Genomic DNA, 15,901 nt, shown 5'->3' with positions numbered 1-15,901 from the left:
TATGGTTGGCAATGTTAACAGGTGCACTCTTTAGGGTGTACTCTTTGGTTGACAGTCTTGACTGGTGCACTCTTTAGGGGGCACTCTCTAGTTGGCAGTGTTAACAAGTGAACTCTTTATGGGGCACTCTCTGATTGGCAGAGGTAACAGGTGCACTCTCTTTGGGGTACTCTGGTTGGCAGTGTTAACAGGTTCCCTCATTAGGGTGTACTCTCTGGTGGCAGTGTTGACAGGTACACTCTTTAGGGGGCACTCTTCAGATGGTAGTGTTAACAGGTACACCGTTTAGGGGGCATTCACTAGATGGCAGTGTAAACAAGTGCATTCTTAGGGGGCACTCTCTGGTTGGCAGTGTTAGCAGGTGCACTTTTTAGGGTGTACTCTTTAGTTGGCCGTCTTGACCAGTGCACTCTTTAGGGGGCACTCTCTGGTTGGCAGTGTTAACAGGTGCACTCTTTATGGGGCACTCTCTAGATGGCAGTGTTGTCAGGTGAACTGTTTAGAGGGCACTTTCTAGTTGGCAGTGTTAACAATTTCACTCTTTAGGGGGCACTGATTGGCAAAGATTATGGGGCACTTTAAAACCTTCGGCTCTTTACTGGAGAACGCTGACAGTGTTTATGGGGGCACTCTGTCATTATAGGGCACAGCCTATATTTCATAGTGAGGGTTTTTATGTGCAAGAAATCCTTGGTTTTGCACTTTAAGATCCACATCTGAAATCTCCCTGAATTCAATAAAAAAAAATTGGAAAATACGGATGACACTTCCTGTGTGAGAATGACCAAGGTTGGTCCCGGCTATTCTCACACCGCCACCTGGTATTATTGTGGAGAAGGGTGTATTTCCCCTGACTTATAATTGCACTGGGTATCATTAGGAGTCTGATTACTTATTCCAAGGTTTGGGAGGGGGTCAGCAGACACCCATTAGATGGACGTCTTATACATTCACTTGAGACGGAAAAAAAAATAATCATAATCTATCTCCATTGTAGAACTGAAGACCAAAGAGGTGAAGGTGCAGCCCATGAGCCCAGGACTTCTGGAGTCAGCTGAGCAGCTTCTTGTAGAAGACCTCTACAACCGGGTCAAGGAGAAGATAGACGACCGCAGCTTGTTCAATACCCCCTGTGTCATGGATCTGCAGAGAGAACTCCTGAAGGACCACATGGAATCTCCACTCAACGAGGTCGATGAGGTCTGGCCCAACGTCTACATTTCGGAAAAGTGAGTCTTCCATATAGGAATAATCTTATAGATATGAGACAGATACACAGATAGATAGATAGATGATATATTGATAGATGATAGATACGAGATAGATAGATTTGAAAAACTTCCACGGCACTCCCAAAAAGTAAATTAAAAGTAGTGTTCTTTAATCACCAAAAGGACACTACTTTTAATTTACTTTTTGGGAGTGCCGTGGAAGTTTTTCACATCGCTTCCGCAGCCACTGACACACCAAAACTATTTAATCGCTGTGCCATTCACATCACTTGGAATTATGTAGATAGATAGTGTGGGGACTCGCTCTGGTAGTTAGGACTAGCGGATGCAGTATAGAGGCAAAGTGCACCGCTCTGGAGTCACAGCGGCGTTTATTCACACATTGCTGTATCACAAAATGCAGGTGTTTGTTCACACACAAGGAAAGTCCATAAACAATAAAAGTCACCTTTTCTCCTGGGTGTTAATTCACACCCTGTTAGCCGTTCAGCCTCATCAAGTCCATAGGCGGCCTGTTCGCCTTTAGAGGGTCCTGAGTCCTCCAGCCCGGCTCAAACCTCAAATCCCAGCACAGCCCTCAGTTCACAGCACACAGACTCCTGAGCTCCACTGTCAGAGGGAGGTAAATCCACCACACCTGGCAGTGCTGGCTGGTTTTTATGCCTGGCAAAACCCAACATGGGGAGTAGTCACCCACCCAGCACTTTGACTACTCCCAGTAAGAGCCGTCCCGGATAATCTGTAACAGCCATGATAAATCTCACTGTGTCAATTAGCAATAGCTGCTGCTGACACATAAAATACCGGCTCTTACTTTACCGAGGCCAGGAACCTCGGTGACACATACCTTCCATCCACGACGATTCCAGGTACCTTCTTACAATACATAATACAAAAAATAACAGCAGCACAGCAGATGTAAAGAAGTGGGTGCAATCCCTCATGGACTGTAGGCAGCAAAGTCCATAGACAATCTCCAAAAGGCAATGTGAATAAATGGTGTCAGACCTGTTTATTACCCCTGTAGAAACGTTTCAGCCCAACTCAATGGGGCCTTTGTCAAGCAGACAAATGATGTCCGGTACATACTTAAATACCCACAGTGATTAGGAACAACATAATCGTATAATTAATTGCCGATGTTAGAAATAAAGTGAAAATATTGTACACCTCGTTGGTGGTTCCAGTGTGAGTCATAGCGTCCCCGGCATGTCCCGGCATGCGCACAGTATCCATCCAACACTCGCCGGGACGCTCATCACGTGACCTAGTAGCATCATCACGCAGATCACGTGAGCGCTCCCAACCCAACTGTGTCCAACACAGGAGTGTAAATAAATACTATAATGTAAATAACTTCTTGTATATATAAGTGTAAGGTTTCCATTGAATGTGTACATATAAATCCCCCCACGAGGAGGAGCAAGTGGCTATGAAAAGAGGGCGATACTGACCATGGTCAATGGCCAAGCTCTGGCTAAATAAATGAGAGATACCGGGATTGGGTGCGAAGATTCGCCAATGGTTTGGCCAAATCATCAACACCTATTATGGATCCACGAAGAAGGGCACAAGTTCATGTCCATCAACAGGAGGCCAAATTCTCATCCCAACTTCCCCAAATAGCGTCTCATAGGCATACCAATGTCAAGTATTAACACAAATTGGAACCCAATTGTAAAGAAATAGGAGTATAAAGCAAAAATAACAAAAAAATACTGTCAAGTATCTTGGTAATGTAAACATTGTTCTTATAATAATTCCTAGAAGGCCAGACATTAGATCACAGGGCGGAACCATCAAGTCGTAGTGGTGACAAGATGACCAAGGTGGTGTCTTTCTGGATAAAAAAAAGAAAAAGGTGTAAATTTAAACTTCCTTGGGAGCGCTCACGTGATCTGCGTGATGACGCTCCTAGGTCACGTGACGCGCGTCCCGGCGAGTGTTGGATGGATACCGCATGGACGCTGGGACTCACACGAGGTAGTAGGTGTTCGGAAATGACTTTATTTATTACAGCTGTTGCTGCTTTATATCAATTGCACGATAAGTACTTTTCACAGGAAGTGTAGATTTGCTATTAATGCACTTTCTTGTATATATTTTATTTATATACCCATCAGAGATAATAATCAATGAAATGTTGGATATATCAATTATGTTCTAATATTACAAACACAGGTTTATGAATTTAGAATCATGTTTTGTACAATATTTTCACTTTATTTCTAACGTTGGCAATTAATTATATGATTATGTTGTTCCTAATCACTGTGGGTATTTAAAGGGATTCTGTCACCTCTCATAACCCAAATTCGGATTTTAAACCAGTCATGCTCCACAGCTTACCTTGAATCGGCTGTGCTGTTCTATATTGTAATCCGTCCAGTAGTTTTGCAGAAAAACGACTTTTATAATTATGCAAATTAACCCTGAAGGTGCCCAGAGGGGCGTTATGTTCCCCTTTGTGTGCCCAAAACGCCTTCCTCCAGAACCCCTAACCGCCCACAGCGTCTCATCCCTCTCCTCCCCCTCCCTGACGGCTGAGAGCGAAGTCTCGCGCAGACGCAGTACCCGCTGAGGGCTGCGCCAGTGCGATTTGCGGTGTTGGTGTTAATTCACACCATGCGGCAATTCTGCCGCAAAGAGTCCTTGCTGATAGCAGCACCAACCTGTTTTCACGCCAAACAGGTAGCAAGCCTTCATTCAGACACAAGGCTCCCAGATCCCAACACAGAGACCTCGCTTCTGAGCTCAGCTGCCTATTTAAGGACAGCCAGGTGCTGCCAAAACCCGGTACGGCACTTACAATCTGGTCCGGTATTTGACCTCACCTGGCTGTAAATCAGCCCAGCAGCACATGCTGGGAGGAAAATACCTGTTTTCCCAGATAAAACCTCTCACTGTGTCCGAATATATATACAAAGAGTGATAATAAATAGATAGTCACACAGATAGATATGAGACAGATAGATAGATATTGTGCAGTGTGTCAGTTACACTTGGCTTTTCCGTGCACAGTATCTGGTGCAGCCTGTAATGATCTCAGATCATACTGCGGTGACCTCTGTCCAGAACATTCCCTGTGATAATAATGACAAGGCTCCTCCAGTGCAGGGATGTCAGGATCCATGATGGGGGGGCGGCAGGTCCAGCCACAGATGATATTAGATAATACACTAATATCAGGCCTGACAGTGCTGACTGCAGCATTATAAGCTGGTCTCAGGGAGTCCTTCTAGAGGGCATCATCCATATATCTGAGGTCTGATATAAGTGCATTCCCACAAGACTGACAGGAGCAGGACTTACTGATTTATTCCAGGAGTGTGGCGGTCAACAAGGGGCGTCTGAAGCGTATGGGCATCACCCACATCCTCAATGCCGGACACAACACCACCGTCTTTACAGGGCCCAATTTCTACACCGGGATGGAAATTCACTACATGGGAGTGGAGGTCGACGACTTTCCAGAATGTGACATCTCTAAGTTCTTCCGACCGGCTGCAGAGTTCCTGGATGAAGCATTGCTGACCTACAGGGGTAATAATCCGTTACATTGTATTAGTATAATGTCTCAGTCATGCTGCCATTGATACTGCAATACGAAAACAGCTGGAGTTTGCTCAGTGCCTGTGACTCGCCGCACGCTGCTGTACATGGCGCAGGCTGTCGCCTCTCCTGTGCCTCCACATCCTCTTCACAATGTTTAATGATTTATACAATTATAGCATCTTATACCCGTCATGTAGCCACAAGTGATCCCTCAGGGGCTATCATCACAGGAAGCCAATCGGTAAGGCAAATGTCACAAGGGTGCGCCAGATTTATGGATTGGAGCACCATTTTAAATCTTCTTCTGCAGCATGTATGATAAATAAAAAAAATTGCAGTGGTCGTGCATTACCCGTTAGGTGGCATAAGTGTGTCTAGAAGGCAGTGAATTGCACCAAGTGTGTTGAGGGGTGAGCATCTTGATCTATTTGCACCACAGTCTTGGGGCTCATTTACACGATGGCTGTTTTCAGAACCAACCAAGCCTATGGGGCTATTCACATGTCCTATTCTTCGCCATTTTCACAGACAGATTAAATCAATGGGTCTGTTTTTTAACGGTTGTATAGAAAGCAGTGTACGCGTGTAATGGACATTAAAAATGTTTACATTATGTTTTTAAAACAGGGCCTTTCAGGAGTCACATGATCATGCTGGGAGAATCAGGTCCTGCTGCCTCCAGTGAGGATCAAGTCTTCCCTCAGGTTTTTTGTTTTTTAAAGCACTACCAGGTAGGGGGGGGGTCTGAGAGGTGGCCAATATTTATACTGAGAGCACAATAGGGAGCATATATATATATCTACTGGGGGCACAATAGGGAGCACATATATATATATATACTGGGGGCACAATAGGGAGCGCATATATATATACTGGGGGCACAATGGGGAGCGTATATATATATACTGGGGGCACAATGGGGAGCACATATATATATATATACTGGGGGCACAATGGGGAGCGCATATATATATACTGGGGGCACAATGGGGAGCGTATGTATATAATGGGAGCACAATGGGGAGTTGATATATATACTGGGGGCACAATGGGGAGCGTATGTATATAATGGGGACACAATGGGGAGTAGATATATATACTGGGGGCACAATAGGGAGCACATATATATATACTGGGGGAACAATAGGGAGCGCATATATATATACTGGGGGCACAATGGGGAGTGTATGTATATAATGGGAGCACAATGGGGAGTTGATATATATACTGGGGGCACAATAGGGAGCACATATATATATACACTGGGGGAACAATAGGGAGCGCATATATATATATACTGGGGGCACAATGGGGAGCGTATGTATATAATGGGGACACAATGGGGAGTAGATATATATACTGGGGGCACAATAGGGAGCACATATATATACTTGCGGCAAAATGGGGAGCATATATATATACTGGGGGCACAATGAGGATTACATATATATATATATATATACTGGCGGCACAATGGGGAGCACATATATATATACTGGGGGCACAATAGGGAGCACAGGGCTGGGACAAGGTCCACCACCAACAGAGGCTGAGCTGCCCAAGTGCGCCCCCCGGGCGTTCTTTGTAATTTTACCCCATCCAGAACCCCATCAGACTCAGATCAGACGGAAAAGAATATTATCTTTATTTATGAACTATCTTACTTCACTTCAGGGCAGACTCTCACGCTCTATCCCTGCTGGGGCCTGGGCTGGGTCGTGACACAGTGCTGTGCTGCTGCCTGCTGCTGCCCGCGCTGCTCCTGGTCTCCAGAGGGCGCACATGTGACCTGACTGCGTACAGCGCGTCAGGTCAAAGTGCGCACTGTACGCAGCCAGTCAGGCAAGCGACTGAGCAGAGACCAGAGCAGCGGAGCGGCCGAGCCAGGAGGCGGAGCGGGGAGGGAGCACGTAAGTCAGTGCCAAGTGCTCACTACTCCCTCCGTCCTCCAGCGCGGCCGGCAGCCCGGCAGGTGCAGCAGCAGCAGCGACGTGGTCAGTGGCCTGCCTGCACCCTGAGGCTGGAGCCTCCCCAGCCTCTGTGTCGGCCCGGCACTGAGGGAGCATATATATCTACTGGGGCACAATGAGGAGCACATATATATACTGGGAAAACAAAAGGGAATACATATATATGCTGGAGGCTCAATGGGGAGCACATAAATATACTGGAGGCACAATGAGGAGAAAATATACACTACTCACAAAAAGTTAGGGATATTTGGCTTGTGAATTAAATTTCAGGAGGAACCTAAGATGCACTGTGACCTTTACATGTGAACTTAATGTGACCTTCTCTAAACGTTTGAATGCACATTTCCAACTGTTCAATGTTTCAGTACTTTTTGCACAACTTGCTGTTCTCTAACAAGGAGCTTAACAGCAAAAAAATACAGGTGTTTGATCCATGAGTCGCTCAATACATTTAAACAGTCCTCCTCATCATGCTGTCCGCATTTTACATCATGAGACCAAGACGACACCTTACAGTTGATCAACAGTACCTTGCCATTACGAGGCTTCAAGCAGGATGTTCTCAGACGACCTGCAAGGGTACCTGACCACACCACCAGACACAGGCGTCATCGTCTTGCATGGGCCAGGAAGCATCTACGCTGGACGAGGGACCAGTGGGCCTCAGAGCTGTTCATTGATGAAAGTAGAATCGCGCTGAGCAGAAATGATGACCACCAACAATGTTGGAGATGTGAAGGAGAGCGCTATGCATCAGCCATTTTTGTCACCAGACCTGCCTTTGGTGGTGGTGCTACAGTGTGGGCCGGGGTGTCTAGTCTATACAGAACTGCCCTACACTTTGTGAATGGTCCAGTGACAAGCTCATACTACTTGAAGAACATCATTAATCCAGTCATTGTGCCTCTGCATGAACACAGGCCTAATGTCATCTTCATGGAGGACAATGCGCCAGCTCACTGTGGTCGCATCATTAGGGAACGGCTGCATGGAGACTGGGGGACCCCAAATGGAGTGGCCTGCACTTTCTCCAGACCTGAATCCCATTGAAAACATATGGGATCATCTAAATCGCCGTGTAGAGGCTCATGACTCTGTACCGCAGAACCTCAGTGAGCTGAGGGCCGTCCTTCAAGATGAGTGTTATCACCATTGCTGCTTAAATGCCCAACTTTCATGATATCACTTGAGTGGGAACTTTTTACGTTTTCCATAAATTTCACCCGAAAGCCAAATATCCCTAACTTTTTGTGAGTAGTGTATACTGGGGGCAACAGTGGGCACTATGGGTGGCTAAGCATAACTTGAGACAGTTTCCAGGGCTATAAAAATGCCCCCAAATAGTTGCAATGTTTTATGCAAGTTGTATTGTGTTCAAAAATGTGCACAAGTATTTTTCTATTGATGAATTATCCTCAAGATAGGCCATCAGTATCTGATTGGTGGGGATCTGACAACCACTGCCGGCAGTAGCCTGGACCCCGGTAGTAGTCACGGGAACTACAGCTCCTCCCATTGTGTAGTGGGCAGAAATGGTTACTGCAGCATTCACTCAACTGGAGCAGAGCGGCAGTGACCAGCTCCGGTGCCAGACTCGGAATCAGCTGATCGGCGGGGGAGCCGGGTGTCGGACCCCCCCATCTGAGGATAGGCCATCAATATAGAAATCCTAAAAAGCCCCTGTAATAAAACCCTGTGCCCATTGTCCTGACCCTGCAATCGATCAATGTCCTCGGAGGAATGACGTCTACAGATGTGAGCACAGGGCTCCAGACAACGGTGCCAACCAGTGCCCCCCCCATGTTAGGTGCCTGGGAGCGCCACTCTGCCTTAACCAGGACATTCAGATACAGAACTATTTAGAAACTGGATACTTGTCTCAGGCGCAGGAAAGCTTATACTCCAGTCACATCCAAAGCTAAATTTAAAAACCTGTTGTGCTGTACTGTATTCTCTATACTCCATTTGTCACATTGCAACAATTTAGATTCAAACAAGTACCTGTCCTGATCGGCATCAACGCACTAAATGCAGCTTCGGATGTGACTGGAGTATAAGACACAACCTAACCGAAGACAAGTTCTAGATACACCAGACACGGTGATGTCACACGTCTCTCTCATACATGAAGACACACAGATAATAATGATATTTTGCATCATCTTAGCTGGGCGTCTGAGCAGTAAATGCAGGGATACAATTCAGCCATTCAGTCCTGTTCACCACAGAGGGGACATCGGCCCCTTCCAATTATAGGGGCCCCACAGGCCGGATAAGGGATAAAAATAACCTGCTGCCCGGACAGACCTGACGCCATGATGAATCAGCGGGGCAAGAGCAACAATAACAAAGCATAAAAATATAAGGAGCGTAAAAATAATACAATCCACAGGCAGATGCCGGACGGGTTTCTGCAAATAGTTTGGATTAATGGCGGTATTATACTCTCTGCCCATCCAGACAAGATTTACACTCTGTCTGCTGGGGTAAGATAGAAAGATAGATAGTTATGAGATATATAGATATGAGATAGATAGATAGATAGATAGATAGATAATAGATAGATAGATAGATAGATAGATAGATAGATATACAGTGGATATAAAAAGTCTACACACCCCTGTTAAAATGTGAGGTTTCTGTGCTGTAAAAAAATGAGACAAAGATAAATCATTTCAGAACTTTTTCCACCTTTAATGTGACCTATAAACTGTACAACTCAATTGAAAAACAAACTGAAATCTTTTAGGTGGAGGGAAGAAAAAAAATAAAAATAAAATAATATGGTTGCATAAGTGTGCACACCCTTAAACTAATACTTTGTTGAAGCACCTTTTGATGTTATTACAGCACTCAGTCTTTTTGGGTATGAGTCTATCAGCATTGCACATTTTGACTTGGAAAGATTTTCCCACTCTTCTTTGTAAAAACACTCCAAATCTGTCCGATTGTGAGGGCATCTCCTGGGCACAGCCCTCTTCAGATCACCCCACAGATTGTCAATCGGATTCAGGTCTGGGCTCTGGCTGGGCCATTCCAAAACTTTAATCTTCTTCTGGTGGAGCCATTCCTTGGTTCATTTGGATGTATGCTTTGGGTCGTTGTCATGCTGAAAGATGAAGTTCCTCTTCATGTTCAGCTTTCTAGCAGAAGCCTGAAGGTTTTGTGCCAATATTGACTGGTATTTGGAATTGTTCATAATTCCCTCTAGCTTAACTAAGGCCCCAGTTCCAGCTGAAGAAGAACAGCCCCTTGGCATGATGCTGCCACCACCATGCTTCACTGTGGGGATGGGATTCTTCTGGTGATGTGCAGGGTTGTTTTTGGAATTATGGCCAAAAAGTTCAGCCTTGGTTTCATCAGACCAGAACACCTTTTCCCACATGCTTTTGGGAGACTTCAGATGTGTTTTTGCACAATGTAGCCTGGCTTGGATGTTTTTCTTGGTAAGAAAAGGCTTTCGTCTTACCATTCTACCCCATAGCCCAGACATATGAAGAATACGGGAGATTGTTGTCACATGGACCACACGGCCAGGACTGGCCAGATATTCCTGCAGCTCCTTTAATGTTGCTGTAGGCCTCTCCTCCCAGACCAGTTTTCTTCTCGTCTTTTATCAGTTTTGGAGGGACGTCCATATTGTGCCATATTTTCCATATTTTCCCCACTTGATGATGACTGTCTTCACTGTGTTCCATGGTATATCTAATGCCTTGGAGATTATTTTGCCCCCTTCTCCTGACTGATACCTTCTAACAATGAGACCCTCTGATGCTTTGGGAGCTCTCTGTGGACCATGGCTTTTGCTGTGGGATGCGACTAAGAAAACTTCAGGAAAGACCAACTAGAGCAGCTGCACTTTATTTGGGGTTAATCAGAGGCACTTTACATGATGGCCGGTGTATGCTGACTGCGATCTAACAGGATTCTGAATGTGATTGCTGAATTCTGAACACAGCTACATCCCCCAGTTATAAGAGGGTGTGCACACTTATGCAACCACATTATTTTAGTTTTTCTTTGTTTTCTTTCCTCCACCTTAAAGATTTCAGTTTGTTTTTCAATTGAGTTGTACAGTTTATAGGTCACATTAAAGGTGGAAAAAGTTCTGAAATGATTTATCTTTGTCTCATTTTCTTTACAGACAGAAACCTCACATTTTAACAGGGGTGTGTAGACTTTTTATATCCACTGTAGATAAATATGAGATAGATAGATAATAGAGATAAATATGAGATACATATAAATATATAGTATAATAGATAACTATATAGATATGATTTAGATAGATAATAAGATAGATGGATAGATAATAGATATATTAGATATAGATACGAGATAGATAGATAGATAGATAGATAGATAGATAGATAGATAGATAGATACATAAATTGATAGATAGGAGATAGATAGATTATTAGACATAAATTCAAAATAACGAGGCAGCACTCCGACTTCAGGTGAAAAGGTGATGAGCCAATTTATTTCCCAGGCAACGTTTCGGTCCACTCAATGAGGCCTTTGTCAAGCTTGACAAAGGCCTCATTGAGTGGGACGAAACGTTGCCTGGGAAATAAATTGGCTCATCACCTTTTCACCTGAAGTCGGAGTGCTGCCTCGTTATTTTGGATTTACTATCCAGTAGAAGAGACGCCTGCCTTCCCTGATGATTTTCACCCTATCCACCCTGTCTAACTGTGCTGCTGCTTTATCTGTGTTTGTAGATTATTAGACAGATAGATAATAGATAGATAGATATGAAATAGATATACAGATAGATAGATAGATAGATAATTATAAAACTGCTACTGAGAATCAAGCAGAAGTCGGCTACGTCCTCTTGTACGACAATTGTGAAATTAGATTGTTTTAAAAAAAAAAAAAAGTTTTATAGAAAAGTTGTTATAATATATTATATAAGTCCAAGGGTATCACGGCTCGATGAAACCAAACACACGGCACTAACTGGAGGCAGTTTTCCGTCACTGCAGTGAATGGCAGTTGGATATTGGCCGGTTGTCCTTCTTTCCTCGTATCATCCTTGTGTTTTAACCTTCCAAGCAGTACCTTCTAAATACTCCAGGAATATAAATCATTTCTTGTCAGAGCCCTGACCCCTGTCCACCAGAGCCTTTAAAAATAGCATTGTCCTTGTCCTATGAAGCAGCAGCCAGAGCCTTGTGAGAATGGGTCATTCTAATGGCAGATCCTCGAGCCTGTATGTCCTATCAGGGATCCTTAATCCATGCATCTATTAAAACTATCGGACCACCCATACATATCCAACAGAGCAGTCATTATTGCTCCCTGTAAAGTTTCACAAGGATTCTATCTACTTGGTCTCACTGGAAACATTGATCATTGTTGGATTCCAAACACAGTGGTGGGATCTTTTGAAACAAAGTTGGTCCACATCTTCAAGGTGAGAGGTCATCATGGATGTCTAAGTAGAGGTGTAAATCTTTAACCAGCCTCCACTTCACCATGTACCATTTATAAAACTGGTGTCTTTTATGTGGCAGAGGAACTTTTGGGCTATCTTTGCACCTACCATTGCTGTTCCAAACCACCTAAGTTGTAGATTTATGGCCTTGTGAACAATATCATGGTTACCTAAAATGTAGACATTTTACAAAACAATAACTTCTATTCTCTCTTCATAGGTAAAGTTTTGGTGAACAGCGAGATGGGGATGAGTAGATCTGCCATTCTGGTCGCAGCTTACTTGATGATTTTCCACCACATGACCATCCTTGAAGCCCTAATGACCTTACGCAAGAAAAGAGCCATCTACCCTAATGATAGTTTTATTATGCAGCTTCGAGAACTTAATGAAAAATTGCTGGAAGAGCGTGAATATTCTGATGGAGGAGATGACAATGATACCAATAGCCAAGGCTCAGTCAAAGAAGCCAAGGCACATTCTATTTTGGTGGAAGAAGAAGGAGATAGGGAGAGCATCATGGGAGCCAAAGTCCACTCCATCACTGTTGAGCAAGAGGATACAACTAGCATCATGGGAAGCGCCATGAGCCTGGGGGCAAAATCAAGTGTAGTGTCTAAGCAGCCAACCCTCATCGATGAAGATGAGGAGGAGAAGATCTATGAAGAATGGAGACGAAAACAAGGACTTCCACCAAGGGAGATACCAAAGAAGGAAAATGAGCAAAGCATAAAACTTCCAGAAGAAGAAGTGAGTGACGACCAGCTAAGACAGATGATTTATAACTGGCAGAAGGAAAATGCTAAATATCATTCCCTTGATCCTGGAGATGATGGAAATTCTATGATGAGGGAGAAATGTTATTCACCAAGTGAAATTAGTGATGTGGAAAGTGTAAGCTCCCAGGAAATTCGGATGTTAAAGGAACAATTTGAAGTGAGCCGAAGGAACCTTATGACCAGACAACGTACGGACTCTGTATCGACTGACAGTACTTGGGATATGTGGAACCAGCGGCTTATGGAAATTGAGAAGGAGGCCATAACAAAGAGCGACGAGAAAGAAAAAAAGAGGGAAAAGGATATCGATGAAGAAAGTCTTTGCTCTGAAGCAAGTTCTTTATTTAACTTTTGCAAAAAGAACAAACATAAGCTGACTGCTCTGGAAAGGTGGAAAGTTAAGAGAATTCAATTTGGGTTTCACAAAAAAGACTCTGAAGCATCAGACACCCAAAACAAGGAGGACAATGGTGAGAAGAAAGATGAGGATCAAACGAGTCAATCGGATGTAGACATATCAGCCTACCAAGCCTGGAAGATGAAGCACCAGAAAAAAGTAGGCAATGAAAATAAGGAGGAAATTGTGGAACTGACCAAAGGAGAAGACACTGCAAGTATCAAACGCAAACAAAGGAGGGCTGAGATTTTGGAACGTTCTAAGCAGACCTTGGAGGAAAGCCAATCTATATGTGGGTGGGATAATGAAAGCTCAATAAGTGGTAGCATCCCGTTATCTGCTCTATTTCAGATTGCACCTTCAAGTAGCGGTGGTAATGATGCAGCTTCAGTGTTGAGTATGCAGAGCAACAAATCCCATCAGTCCCAGGCCAGAAGTGCTGTTAGCCAAGCAAAAGTCCTCCCACCAAACTTACCACCTGGGGCGGATGCTATTTCCATAGCAGGTATTCAGAACTGGATAGCTAATGTGGTGAATGAAACCATTGCTCAAAAACAGAATGAGATCATGATGATGTCCCGTGCATCTTCATCAATGAGCATGGCTTCTGGAGATCTTGGAAGAAGAGCAGATGATGAAAGATCCTCCATACTCGGTGCAGCAGGAGGGTCATGCCTCTCAGGTTCTGGATTTCAGCAACGTGACTTTAAAAGCTCAGACTCTGTATTGTCTAATACGTCAGTGAACTCAGCTACAAATATACCAAGTGCTAAGAGAAAAATTACCCAAACGAGTGTCCCACTCTTTGGACTTTTTATGGATGACGTGGATCTAAAAAAGCTCAACCAGAAAGAAAATGAAATCAGAGAAGAGTTGACTGAAAAATTGACCCAATATCGGAAAGAAAAAGTTGTCACTGACAACAAGCGGAGCTACATGTACAGGAAGAAAAAGGCGAAAGGTACAGAAGAGGATGAAGAGGAAGAGAAAGAAAGCATTCTAAGTTCGAAATTCCAAAGTTCTAGGTTGTCCTCAAACCAAGAATGGAAAAAATCTGAAAAAACCTCCTACCTAAGTAATCTTGGCAATTTATCAAGCACCAAACCTACAAGTACAGATGTGGAAACGAATGTAGGCAAATGGCTCAGTGGTGTGAACACAGAAAGGGCCTCGAAATTTCATAATGAAAAATCTTATGAAAGGTCAAGACAATCAGAACATGAGCGATATGTGAGCCCTCAAGTCAACGGATACACCAAAAAATCATCAGAATGGGACAAAGAGGGCTCTTCATCATATCAGAGCTACAGAGACACAACCAGGGCCACATCAAGATTTTCAATGTCTTCTGAAGAAGAGTACGATCGTGTCCGGCACACCAACGTCTACGAATCCCAAAGCCCTGAACCCAACCTCAGTGACCACTCAAAAGAAGAAAATGGGTTAGAAGATCTACCGAGCGCTATACAACCTAGAAGAAGTTACCTAGATCATGAAGATTCCGATATCTCAGACACAGTCGATTCAGACTCCAAAAGAAAGTTTACTGGGAGATTTAAGAACGATGAAGATGAGAAGAGCGACCCCTTAGAGAGTAACAGCTCTGGAAGCCGATGGGCACGGAATAGAAAGACCAAAGAAGAAACGGAAGAAATGGATGATGATGATATCATTGCGGCATGGAGAAGCCGGCAGGAAGAGATGAAAACAAGACTCAGAAGACATAAAGAGGAGGACTGAAACGCCATTTTGAACTCTAAATTATCTTGAGTTTTGTTCTAGTTTTGAAAGGCAACATCTGCCATAGATGAAGCGGACTCTTCTATTTTAGCTGCCCAATTCTCCTCTCTTTTATGCTCCATTTGTAGCCTCGGTTTTGATGCTCCTTGGACTTTTTGTATTGCAATTTGTAGGCAAAAATATATCCTTCCCAGCTTTTGGCCCCATTTTATGTGTCTTTTAAATTTTTATTTTTCTGCTTTATGTATAGAAAGAATATGTTGCATATAATTAGTTCCTCAACATGTTCAAGATCTCTGCTTGCTGTCTGAGAAAGATAACATTCTTGTTTAAAGTCAGCAAATCTGTACGTAATCAGCCCTGCTCTCAGCCTAGAAGTGAATAGCATTGTATACGGTCTAGACCAGGGATGCCCAACTTGCGGCTCTCCAGCTGTTGCAAAACTACAACTCCCAGCATGCCCAGACAGCCTACAGCAGGGCATGGTGAGAGTTGTAGTTTTACAACAGGTGGAGGGCCGCAAATCCCCTTTCCGACCGAATCTGTGACAAATATACGCCAAAAATGGGCGTATATCTAATAAAAAATGACCCCCAAAATATATAAGAAAGTTGTGGACAGGATTACTTCCTCCGAATGTAGACAATTGTGTACCCATTCACTGAAAGCAAGCAGAGAGCTTGGAAATTGCGAGGAATTAAAACATAAATGGGGTCATTTATTAAGACCACGGTTTTAGACGGTTGCCCTGGCGCATGATGTGCCTAAGTTATGTAGAGACG

General features: G+C 43.9%; 1 protein-coding gene across 2 annotated transcripts in view; it reads left to right on the top strand.

Moving 5' to 3' along the window:
• STYXL2 (serine/threonine/tyrosine interacting like 2) overlaps positions 1–15,634 on the top strand; it is an 80,256-nt gene extending 64,622 nt beyond the window's left edge. Inside the window, exons 4-6 of one of the 2 annotated variants that reach the window (XM_040422929.1) lie at positions 998–1,229; positions 4,558–4,775; positions 12,424–15,634. In XM_040422929.1, the coding sequence (XP_040278863.1) occupies positions 998–1,229; positions 4,558–4,775; positions 12,424–15,119 (3,146 nt within the window). In that variant the 3' untranslated portion in view covers positions 15,120–15,634. Of the gene's footprint in view, positions 1–997; positions 1,230–4,537; positions 4,776–12,423 lie in introns of those variants that run through there. The other variant, XM_040422930.1, reaches the window with a different exon arrangement.
• The last annotated feature ends 267 nt before the right edge of the window (positions 15,635–15,901 follow it).

The sequence above is a fragment of the Bufo bufo genome, chromosome 3 (genome assembly GCF_905171765.1).
Source record: "Bufo bufo chromosome 3, aBufBuf1.1, whole genome shotgun sequence".
NCBI lineage: Eukaryota > Metazoa > Chordata > Amphibia > Anura > Bufonidae > Bufo > Bufo bufo.
The sequence above is the reverse complement of the archived record's forward strand: the minus strand, read 5'-3'. Positions and strand labels throughout refer to the sequence as shown.